This window comes from Vigna angularis, chromosome 3 (assembly GCF_016808095.1).
Source record: "Vigna angularis cultivar LongXiaoDou No.4 chromosome 3, ASM1680809v1, whole genome shotgun sequence".
Lineage (NCBI taxonomy): Eukaryota > Viridiplantae > Streptophyta > Magnoliopsida > Fabales > Fabaceae > Vigna > Vigna angularis.
Window position 1 is genome coordinate 40,683,095 of NC_068972.1, and position 12,335 is coordinate 40,695,429.

The 12,335-nt window shown below is 31.8% G+C and overlaps 1 protein-coding gene across 4 annotated transcripts; it reads right to left on the reverse strand.

The window, feature by feature from the left end:
- Positions 1–2,247: 2,247 nt before the first annotated feature.
- On the reverse strand, positions 2,248–6,359 carry LOC108326359 (BEL1-like homeodomain protein 1). Of its 4 annotated transcripts, none has more exons than XM_017559825.2 (7): positions 6,206–6,359; positions 5,840–5,949; positions 5,334–5,430; positions 4,139–4,892; positions 3,565–3,938; positions 3,413–3,473; positions 2,248–3,310 (listed from the first exon to the last, which is right to left on the reverse strand). In XM_017559825.2, exons 4-7 carry the CDS (start codon positions 4,853–4,855, stop codon positions 2,510–2,512), a joined length of 1,953 nt encoding a protein of 650 aa, XP_017415314.1. In that variant the 5' UTR covers positions 4,856–4,892; positions 5,334–5,430; positions 5,840–5,949; positions 6,206–6,359; the 3' UTR covers positions 2,248–2,509. The 4 variants fall into 4 exon arrangements, with proteins under 4 accessions (XP_017415314.1, XP_052730418.1, XP_017415315.1 ...); XM_052874458.1 differs by lacking the exon at positions 6,206–6,359 and adding an exon at positions 5,533–5,702 and having other exon boundaries at positions 5,840–6,065; XM_017559826.2 differs by lacking the exon at positions 6,206–6,359 and having other exon boundaries at positions 5,840–6,065.
- Positions 6,360–12,335: the final 5,976 nt, after the last annotated feature.

Below are 12,335 nucleotides of genomic sequence, written 5' to 3' on the forward strand. Positions count from 1 at the left end.
CCAACTCTTGAAAGCAACTATGGCAAGGAGAAGCCGAACGGTAGTGAGTTTGGCGACAGGTACAAAAGTATCGAAGAAATCTAACCCTTCAATCTGGTTATATCCTTTGGTGACCAGGCATGCTTTATACCAGTCGACCGAGCCATCAGAGTTGTATTTGATTTTTTAAACCCAACGACAACCAATAGCAGTTTTATTAGGTCGTAAAGTGGTTAGGACCCAAGTATTGTTAGCCTGTAGAGCATCATGCTCGGCACACATGGTAGTAACCCATTAGGGTTGTTTAGAAGCAGCAGAATAAGATGTTGGTTCAATATTAGATGTTGGTTCAACAGAAAAAGGGCAGGCGCAATGCAGGCCGAAAAGGAAACCGAGCGGTTCAGGTCAGTAAGACCGAACGATCCACTGAACAACACAGTGAGACCGAACAGTCCACTGAACACCACAATGAAACCGAACGGTTCACTAAACAACATAGTGAGATCGAACGGCATACTAAACAGTACAATACCGTTCGGTATAGCGCCACCGAACAGTAGTATAACCGAACAGTATATCTGTTATTAGAAATATTTAGCAAGTCCTAGCCATCATGACAAATATGAAAAATGTTGAGAATTAATCTTCCACTATATGATAAGCAATTCCCATTTTAACATCAATTTGAAGTTTACGCTTTTTAATATCCTATATGATAAGCCCAAAAAAAAAAGATTATTATAAATGAAAAATAAGAATTAAATTAAAATAAAGTAAACATTAATGACTTGGTAAATAAATTATAGTAAAATGGCTTGGCTTGGTGGATGTAGTAGAGGAAGATAGATCATTATGCTTATGCTTTAGAACATCTAAATTTGAACTTTTTCTAGCGTATTGAGATAAAAGCTTGTACAAATTTTTCTTTATCTTTTCTAATTTTATCTAAAAAAAATCAATCTTTTCATAAAAGAATCCCAATGTTTCCAACTTCAATCAATAAGTCAAAATTGCCCTAAATACAAGAATAATGCAATATTCTTCTCAATATTTGTCAAATTTCACCATCATCTTTCAACCATACCTCTTATAACTTCATGTTGATCTTGTATACTATCCATTTAAATACATTAGATTTTTCAAACTTGAGAAAAGTACAAGTTGGACGTAGATAAGATAAGGTAGAAATTGAATTTTGTAATTTCATCAAGTGTTTGACACAAAAACACTTATCTTTTATGTTCTTTTCCATTTCTTTTTAGATGAGCTTGTAATTGTTATCAATTAGACATAAACTTGCAAACCCTTGTTCATAAAAAAAGTTGAGTTTTCGTCTTGAACAAACATCTATAGAAAAAACACTTTATGCATCAATGTTCCTTATTTTTTTAATGCATTGTTTAAATTTAATAATTCTATTCTCATATCCCATAACATATTCTCTCTAATTTGATCTAAAGCATCACTAAGTACTTTTTAAAGTACAACACCGAAAATGAAAAAAATCTCCATCACAAATCAAAGAATTTTCTAAAACATGCTGACTTTTTATAGTTTTGAACAAAACATCATTAGTAGAAACATTATCCAAAGTAATAGAAAATATATTTTTTTCAATGCCTGATGCAAAAATTGCATTATATTGTTAAGACAATTCAAACCTAGTGTGAGGTGGAGGCAAATGGCAAAAGTTGAGAACTTTGCGCACAAATTCCAATTTGAGTCAACATAATACACAATCAAACTTATATGACCATCACTTGTGCAAGATGTCCATAAATAAAAAGTTAAACAAATCCTATTTTAAATGTTCTTCAAATCTTCTTTCAAAATGTTTTTTTTTTCTCTCATAAATATTTTCAATATGTTACTTCAAAGAGTATTTCTAGAACAAGAGTTGCATCAGGATTCAAATAACTAATCCAACTACGGAATTCTTCGTACTCAACAAACTTTGTCTTTGAAATTTCAAAAATAAAAATAATATAATATATATCATATTATGTCTAAGTTAATGCCACATAAAAATATGATAAAAAGGAGAAAAATAGAAAAAATGAATGTAACAAATTGGAAAAATTAATAATAGAAATAATATGATACATATGATCTCATAAATAAAGTTATGAAAATGATAAATGGGAACTTTTATATATAAAAGAAAAGGGTAAGTATAAGTTTTCATCCATAACAATCTACCATATTGCTCCACTTGTACCTTTTTCTTTGATTTATGTAATCCACCCAAAGAAAAGTAGGTTAAGACTTAAAAAAAGAAAGGTAATTCATGACATATACTCTCAAATCAAAGATATACTATCTTTACCAATTGAAATTTTATGACACCAACCCATCTATCCCATTTTCAAAAATTACAAAATTAATATACAACTCAAGTAAGCATATATTTTTAAAATCACCAAGCTATATCTAAGAACTCAAATGGTTCTATGCAAGGTATACACCTATACTAGAGTAAAATTCCTTCTTTCTTTACACTAACCATAATCTGTCCCCTTCAATGTCCTGTTTATGCCACAAAGTCCAGTACCAATTGTGCAGCAAACCTCTTTGGGTTCTGCATGTTGATACTCTCAAATGCTGCTGAAGAGTGAGAAGTGGAATTGTTCAACACACCAAACTGATTCGGTTGACCAATGTCCAACCCTCTTCCTAGCTGAATGTTCTGGTTTGGGAGAAAGGTTTGATGTGTTCCTGACAATGTGTCACAGTGAGGAAGACCAAGAGTGAGGGAAACACCATTACCTGAAAACCTTGGTGTGAATTCTTCAGCATCAAACCTACCAATTTCCTCCATTGGGTATTGCCCAAAACCACCTGTGAAGTTTGTTTGGCTCCCCATGAAAGAGTACCCATCCCTGCTCTGTCTCTCCTCCATTGAAAGCTGTTGCTCATTGTTGGCCTCATTGCTTTTAACATCCATGCTCATTGAAGAAGCACGATTTGGAGAGAGTAGGATTTCAGGGTTCCTTGGCTTCTTGGGGCTTCCTTGTGTGATTCCATCTAACTCTGATGACCCCATGAAACTGAATCCTGATTGATTCTTCACATTACCCACTACAGGTGCTGATGTTGATGGTGAAGTTGAAACTATTGAATTAGAAACATCTTGTTTAGAACTAGAACCTTTTGATTCAATCTCAGAGGTAGGACGTTTCTCTCGTTTCATCGCGGGATCTTCACCACTCTTGCTTGATTTCTCCTCAGACCCATTTCCATTTAGTTCGTGTTCTTTCATCTCCTCCAAATACATTTCCTCCACCATTGGCTTCCAAAGCCGAACTCGAGCATTTATGAACCAATTTGAAACCTGTTCCATTCCAATATTCCAATCAATCTTCATACACGCTCTCATTGAATCTTATTCATTCTTTTACACAATTGAACAGTTGTTGAGTAGCAGTGGTGTTACCTGACTCCTGGTAAGCCCTGTTTGTTTTGCAAGCATGTGTTTGTCGGAGTCCTTGGGGTAGCTGAAACCAGATAAGCTCAACTTGTTTCAAGAGCAAGAACCATGGAAGTGGAAATAAAGAGTTTGAAAGATTGAATTTTGAAAGTTCTTACGGGTGGAGAAAGTGTTCAAAGAGCCAAGCACGTAAGACAGAAACCGATCTCTCTGGCAATCCTCTCTGGGGTCTCCAAGCATTGTGATGGATCATACCCAACTGTTGAATAGCTCTCTGTTGGCGTAGATGATGGTCCACGTATTTCAGCCTAGAACCTTCAACTTTAGCCCCAAAACAATCCTCTTCTCCCAAACTCTTATTTGCAGCTCTGATTTGACCTGTTATAGCATCCTTCAAACATCGAAATTGCTTTGAAATTGTTTGCAATGCAAGTGCTGTGTACGTCCTCGCAGAACCAATCCCTGCAACTTGCTCAAAGGAGGATGTCACAATCTGCATCTGGTTGTGGTACTGCCTGTACCTTTGCTCCACCTTCAATTCCAGAGATCAAATCAACAAAACAATGCTACAAACCATGTCATAAAAACAAAGAAATTTTACTTGGAAGAAAGAATATTATCTCAATGATTAAAATGGAATTTTGAGTTCAATTGGAAACAAAAGGACATCAAAATTTTGTGGTTTTATTTATGCAGTCATTGATCAAATACAGAAGAAATAAAAGAGATTACCTCGTCAAGCATGTTGATTAGCTTTGCTTTCTTCATCTGAATTTCTTGTCTCTCTGTAGTAGACAGTTCAGAGCTACGTTTCCCACATGCCTCTCCGCCGTCACCACTAGCAGCGGTTGATGATTCTCCAACCGCCTTAGTTTTCTCGAAGCTTTGCTTCCCTTGTTCAACCTTAATTCCGCTGTTAACATTCACAATCTCGTCCAGAAGTTCTTGCGTGACCCTCAAGAACTTGGAACTCAAGAGAACACTCTGAATCCCCGCCATACCGCCGCCGTTGGAGGCCCCAGGGGCGGAGGATGACCTTGGACGCACCTCCTCACCGTGAAGGCTAAGTGACAGTCCCTGGGAAGCGCGTGTGGCATCACGCGCCGCCGTGCTGGGGTCAATTGTGTTCCAAAGGTTGTACTGCATGCGTGGCAGGAAGCCATGCAAGGCGGAGACGTCATGGGGCATGGACGGCGGCGGCTCCTGCGCTGCTGCGGAGAGAGGCACGCCGACGAATTGCTGAGTGTGAGGGGACGGCGCGTGAGGGAGATTCAGTAGGGAGGAGTTGTTGGCAACGGTGGCGGCGGAGTTGAGAAACAAGTGGTTTCCGCCGTGGGGTGGCGGCGGCGCGTCGGAGTATTGGACATAGTCAGGGTTCATTAGTACGAGAGTTTGAAGACCGTCAGCACCTGCTTGAATTTTGGGGTTACTTTGAAAATATGTCGCCATTGGAGAAAACTTTCTTCTGCTTTGTCACTTATTCACACTGAAAAACCGAAAACAAAACCTAGTTAGTGTCGGACTTTCATGTTTTTCAATCACATCCCAAAAAGAAAAATAAAAATAAAGATAGAAACTTCGCTCCGTAATAATAATAATAATAATAATCCCATAATAAGAACACATCACAACACAACGTAATACAGTAAAAAATAGCTAAGATAACGATCCCACAAGAACGCATCACAACACAGAAAGAAACAAAAATAACTAAGATTTTGATTAATACAGTGTCTGATTGCGATTTTGACTGTATTTAACTCATGGCACAACCGTAAGCGTAATCGTATCAACAATTTCTATCTGTAATTTTTCATAACATCAAAAATCATGACAACGATGACCAGAATTTAAAACCTCGTAATAGTATTATAGTACTCTTCCCCACATACGAAAATTAACATTCTAAGACTTGAGTTAGCTGTACCTTTCAGTGCTGCGAATCTGGTTTGGAGTGTGAATTTTGGATCAACCCATCAAACAATTCTTGGTAACGGAAGCTAACTTTTTAGCCTTCTAAGATCCTGAGAAAGTGAAGACATGGAGAAATGATGAATTACGCAGAAAACTTAACACACTTGACATATTAAGGTGTACATGAAACTGGTTTTTGGCCATGTGCATACTCTTTTTATGGCATGGTGAAGAACTTGAAAATGAAAGTGGTGAAAAAGCTTAGAAGAGATTCGGTGAGAGAGAAAAGGGTAAGGGATGGATTTGATTATTTGTATAAAGAAATTAATGAGGTTATGTGTGCACGTGGTTCATGATCGTCTCTGAACTACTTCTACTACTGCTGAAAAAAAAAAGGAAGAATTTTCAATCATAATGAACAGAGAGAAAGAGAGACACAGGACAGACGCACACATAGTCTTCACCAAAGCAAACACAGTAGAAAACATCATTAGCAGATATATGCATCAAGTTACCCACTTGTCACAATATGTGTGTCCGATCTATGTTTGTTTGGGATTTATGAGTCCCTTCACTTGCAAGAGGTAAAGCTCTGTGTCAGACTCAGATCACCTGCACTTCCACCACAGCTGAAAGTGGAATAAAAAGGAGTTAAAGAAGAGAGATGGGGTTAAAAAGACATGAGGGAAAAGATACCCATCTTTATTCATCTCATTATCCACTCATTTATTCACATTTTTCTTGAAAAAATATATTCTTTTTTAAATTTTGAAATTGAAATTAATTTCTGGGCAGCAAGGGTTATTGTCATTATTAAAGAAAACAGTGAAGTGAAACATTTTAGTATCTCTTTATCTCTGTGTGGCCTTTTATCGGGAGAAGTACCTGCGAACAAATCAAAACAGGGGAAGTTCTATTGATTTGACCCTCTCTTTTCAAATCACCTAATGCAGCCCTTGATGAGAAGCTAAGGAACTTTTGAAGGTAGAGAGAGAGAAACAGAGAGAAAGAAACTTGTTTGGGTTGGGATAAGAAATAAAGTATCTGTATATAATGAATAATGTAAACAAGGTTTGCAAAAAGTCACCACCAGCTGAAAAACGAGGAAACGTCTTCTTCTACAAAGCTTAATTAATTAATCCATTCATTGTTTAATAGTAATAATAAAATAATAATTAGAAAAAAAAAAGGAAGAAGAAGAAGATGATGGACAACAGGGTGGTGGATGGATCCAATTGCTTATTTCTCCATTAAATATCTTCTTGTCGTTTTCACAATTTCCATGTTTTTTTCTTTTCAACTTATGTGTGCATTTTTTGTGGTTGGATGACTGAGTTTGAAGATAAAGCAATTAAATTGCCAAGGAACATAAAACCAACCACCATAACACCTACTTTAATGCTTTAAAAGCTGAAAACATATATATATATATATATATATATATATATATATATATATATATATATATATATATATATATATGTATGTATGTATGTATCTGTGCAAGGTTTTTATTTTCAGAAATATTCTAAGCAAATTCACTAGTAAATTCAGAAAGAAGATCATAGAAGAAGGAGAAAAAAAGAGAGGAAAAACTAAAGCAGAGTTTGGAAAAGTAATGGGGTCAAATTGAGTGCATGCATGATGTGTGTAAGAATCATGACCATCAGCGATTGGTCCCACTTTGGCTTTTCATGCATCAAACGACCTATATCACGCCTCATCAACAGGTCTTAAGAGAACAACTGGTGTAAAAAAATGTCATATTTTTATATTATTCAATGCTGATATAATTGTTAGGAATATTTTGAGTTATTCGTGGAAATTAATCATTAATTTTCTATGCAAATCTGTCCAAATTCATCAGTGAGTATGTCTTTTTCAACTTTCTTTTACATTATCAGCAAAATTGTAATCTAAACTTAATAATTTACTTTTTTTTATGTATTTTTTATTCTCTCTATCTTTTCTAAAGGAAGAAAAAATAAGCAGAAAACCCCTTATTTCAAAATCTGTCGTACTTTTCTCAATAATCTTTGATGACTCCCAAAGACTTAAAAATTTTAAATGACATAAGCACATAGTAATTCGATCGTACACTTCTTCTCTTGGATTATATTGACTAGAATTGAAGATAAATAATTAGTAATTAATAACCCTTTGAAGTGTGAGTGAGGTAATCCCATGATTTACATAGAAAGACAGAGAGAATGAAGATATTAATTAAATAAATAAATCCAGCAAAGACAGCAAGAAAGCATTATTTTCGACATCCCAGAAAAGTTCTCAATCTCCATCACTAACTATTATTGTGCTAATGAGCAGTGACAGATGAAAGGCCTGTGATGTTAATAAGACTAAAAATTTTACAAGTTTGGGACACTCATTCATGAAGTTTATTATATTATGTAGCATATGATATAGAAAGGAAAAAGCAGTGGTAGGTGGTATTAATATGCTATATAGAGTTGGTTCTATGAATGGCCCTTTTGTAATCAAGTTGTCATTCTCGTAGAGATCAATGTCAATATATTTAGTATTAATTTACTCATTGCTTATTTCACATTTTCATACACTTGTCTTGGATTCTTTCACAAAACCTAGTATTACAACTTTTTGTTCTCACTCAACTGGGAATTAAAGAAACAGGTTAGTTTTCATCATGTACATTTTATGCAGCATGTTGGATCTTCCTAGGACACATGTTACAACCACAACAATAGGGTCTGCATGTCCTGTTTCTTACGAAATAATGAATATTCACATGTCAGAAGCATATATAGTTATCAAGCTGTACTTCAATGTACAGAATGCATATGATAAGAATCTTTCTTTAGTAGATTAGAGCAAGAGATATATATGCATCATGCCTTCATGTGCTCTTCTTTTCTTTTGCTTCTTCCTTATATATATATATATATATATATATATATATATATATATATATATATATATATATATATATATATATATATATATATATATATATGTATATATAAACAAAAAGAAAAAAAAAGTAGGTTTATTTTATTCTGTGGAAGACTCAATGAAGTTGACTGGTTTTATAATTTATGGAATATATTATTCTACTTTAAAAGTTTTCTATTTTACTTTTTCTTTCATTTCCACAATTAATATGATGGTTTTGAAAATAAGAATAAAAATGAAAATCTCTTCAATTTCAAATGTATATATCATAATTAATGAATTTATACCCTTACCCTAATGGAAATGCATCTCCTTTAAAATTAAATTGCTTTTTTTCAGCTTCACACTTTAATCTCACGTTAATTTTGTTAATAAATAAATTTTAAATCTAATTCAATCTCACGAAATCGATTTATAAAATAAGATTTGTATCTATTCATATAGTATAAATTAACCTTATCTTTAGTCAAGATAAAACTTTCAATAAATTTTTGACAAAGCTAAAAAAGTAAAAATAAAAAAAAATACTATAAAAAAAAGATATTTTAAGGTGGTACAATAATGTAATAGTTGAATTCACCAAGATTTGTGGGCGTGTATGAGTGTTTTTTCAAAGTGAGAATTAATGCAAAAGGAAACTTGGAAGGTTCAAATTCCACCCTTTGGATTAAGCAATCACTTATGCTGTATAATTGGATGCATGTCCCTTAGTGTATGATTTAGAAAAGTAAAGGCATTATAGAATCCAAGAATAGACTAAGGTGGAGGTTATCATCATGATGATAGTGACACGGAATTCAAAATGCTTTGGATATGATATGATATTCCCTAGAGAAAAAAACAATCCAGAACTATGACATGATATATTAGATAATTAAACAACTATAATTAACCCCAGATTGAAAAATAATCTAATTTGCGTCATAATCAGGTCATTGAATATTTAACCTATATCAGACACAACTCAGCCAATAAATCTCAAAAAACATGTACAACTCCTATATTGTTGTCCCCTATAAGGATTTCGATTCTGTTGATTTTTAAGTATCCACATAAATATACGTGTTACTCATCATTCATAGTATATAATATAATCTCATGCAACATAAAATATTAAACGAGCATTTTTTTTTATGTTTTTTCTAGGGTATGGTCCCTTTTGTGTGTGTCCATCAATTTCAATATTGTTATCATGAGATGGTTTTGTCCTATTCTTTTCTTACTACAAGTTCTTCTCTGAAGAAAATGACCTGAAAAGAATAGAAAACAGATAAAAAAAAGGACTGAGATTTCCTGCATAAACAATTGCATGTTGTTAGAATGTGTGGAAAAGAGACCAGGAAAAAGATAGCAAAGGTGAAATGAAACCGATATGTGTAAATAGTACGAACATAACTCATACATGTACCAATCATCAAAACCAAGATCTAGCCAGTTGCATCATCATGAAAAAATATAAAATAGGTCAATACAAAGAATGTTCTATTGAAAGCTTAAAAAAGGGACAATACATAATATTGTCAAATTCTATGTGAAATGTTGAAACAATGAAACTGTTTTTTTTTATAAAAAAAAAAACATGAGTATAGCCAAGATTTTTGCTTTTTCCTTTTGAAAAAAAAATATTATAACAAATGGTACTACAAGTTTTTTTTTCAGAAAAAAGAAAATCAAAACAAATAATAATACTAGAAATGTCACAATCCATTTACAAAGACTTAAATGAGTTAAAAAAAATAGAATATATCAGCAATCTTTTTGAAATTCAAATATAAATATAAGTTTTACATTAAGAAAAATACAAAAATTGAATGATATATAAAAGAAAGAAAATACATAAATTGAGATGTTCTTAAAGTTTTTTATTTGAATACTTCATAAAACTATATCTTAATAGTGGTGTTATATATCTTTGATTTCTCAAAAGATTTATGACCTCTCACAAATGATAGTTGAATTTAGTTGAGTATAAAATGTGTTTTCCACCAAAGAATTATAAGAAAGAAAAAGGTAGAGATTGGTGGACCCATTTTTGTGAAGGTAGAAAAGAAAAGAGTATTTGAGGTTATCTTTGGTGGAAGGGAATAGCCATTAGAAGACGTAACTATTATGATTTGGAGTGTGAGATGAAGGAGTAAAGAAAAGAACCCTAATTTTGCTACAAAAAGTTGTGGGGTCAGTTTGTACCTACCTATAACCCCACTTCTATATACCTCCAACAAAGCCCTTCTTTCACACCCACATGTCAAGAATAAAACCTCCTACTACTACTTACCCACACATTAATGTTCCAACATCACCACGTAACTCCACTAAAAGACACCTCTTTCTATTCATTTCTACATGTCTATCAAAAAAACCACATCATTTCCATCTATCACAACATTTAATCTTTCATAATATCACAAAAACATGCTTCTATCTCGTTACATACTCTTTTTCTATAATTACTTCTAGAAAAAAAATTTAAAAAAATTAGTTTTTTCCATAAAAAAAAATTAGCCTAGACAAATTTAAAAAAAAAAAGGTTATGTATAGGTCTTTCACAACTTAGGTTATACATAAACTAAACTTTGCTTATACACATCATTTCATTTTTTTTTCATTTTAGTTTTCTACCGTGTAAATGTTTATGAAAATATTTATTAAACAAACTCAATTTTGTATTGAGAATTTGTTTATATATGTATGTGTTTATGAATATCATTATTATTATTTATTATTATTATTATTATTCATGATTTAAGTCTAATTTAATATTATAAAATTAATTTGTAAAATTATGTTTTCAAATATTATATATATTTATTATCCATAATTTTGTCATACTAAAGGATAGAAACCAGATCCATGTCAAAGTTCATTGTACATAGTTTTCTCGTGGTTATTGCCCTCCATTTCTTCTTTTTCTTTTTCTTTTTCTTTTTCCTTAACTTATATGTTTCGCTTCAAGAATAAATGAAGATACATTATTTGGCCACACGAATGCATATATTTTTTCAATATACATATCTTACATAAATAATGATTAACCATGTTCAATACACAAAAGGAAAGATTAAATATAACTTTGATCCTAACATTATACTTTCACACCTATTGTTAACAAAGAGAAAAAAATGAACATTTTACTTTAAATAACTTTTAAAATAGTCTCTGAAATAATCGATTATATTATAACTTTTAAAATAATTTCTAGAGTAACCAATTACATAATTAATTATGAATAACAGTTGCGAAAAGACTATTTAATTTCTCACCTAATTTTCAAAATACACGTTTATAAATATTTAACTTAAATATAATTTCAATAAAACCTTTTGTAGATTTAAAAAAAGAATTTTTAGTTTTTGACCTAGTCTTTTACACTTTTATTTTTGTAGATTTCGTAATGTTTACCTCTGTGTATAAATTATTGTTTGTGTATTTTTTTCATCTTATTGAATAAAAAAAGTTATGATTATTTTATTTGATTAAAATAAGAAATGCATTAGTAAATATTAATAGCTAAATTAAACCCCTAAATAAATGTTGTCTTGTTAAATACTATTTCTTCCTATTAAACATACTTAATTAATAAGTTATTAACATTTTTTTTTCAATTTTTATTTTTATTGAACCCCTACTTTCTTTTACCTATAATTTTTCTAGTGTGGAATTTTGATTTTACTTTTCATTTATAACTTCGATTGTTGAAACATCAATGTGAAAACCCAATTATCTCTTCCATTTATATCTTCCTCCATATCTGTATTTCTATAACCTCATTTTCCTCTTGTTTTGATACCAAATATCTCTCGTTGTCACTGTTATTCATGTAACAACTTCCATTTCCAACTATGTTTATTGTATTATCTGCATCTGTTGCCTCTTTTTTTTGTTATTTTGTTTTCAATATATATATTGATTCTACAATTGATATAAAATAATCAAAACAAATAATTTAGAAAAAAAATATTTTCTGGTAGTATTATTATAGTAATTATATTTATTATAATATAATATCAAAGTCCATAGAAAAACCACTACTTAATAATTTACTACACTGTATATGTACTATTTTTTACACATGGTCTTATTTTGGTTT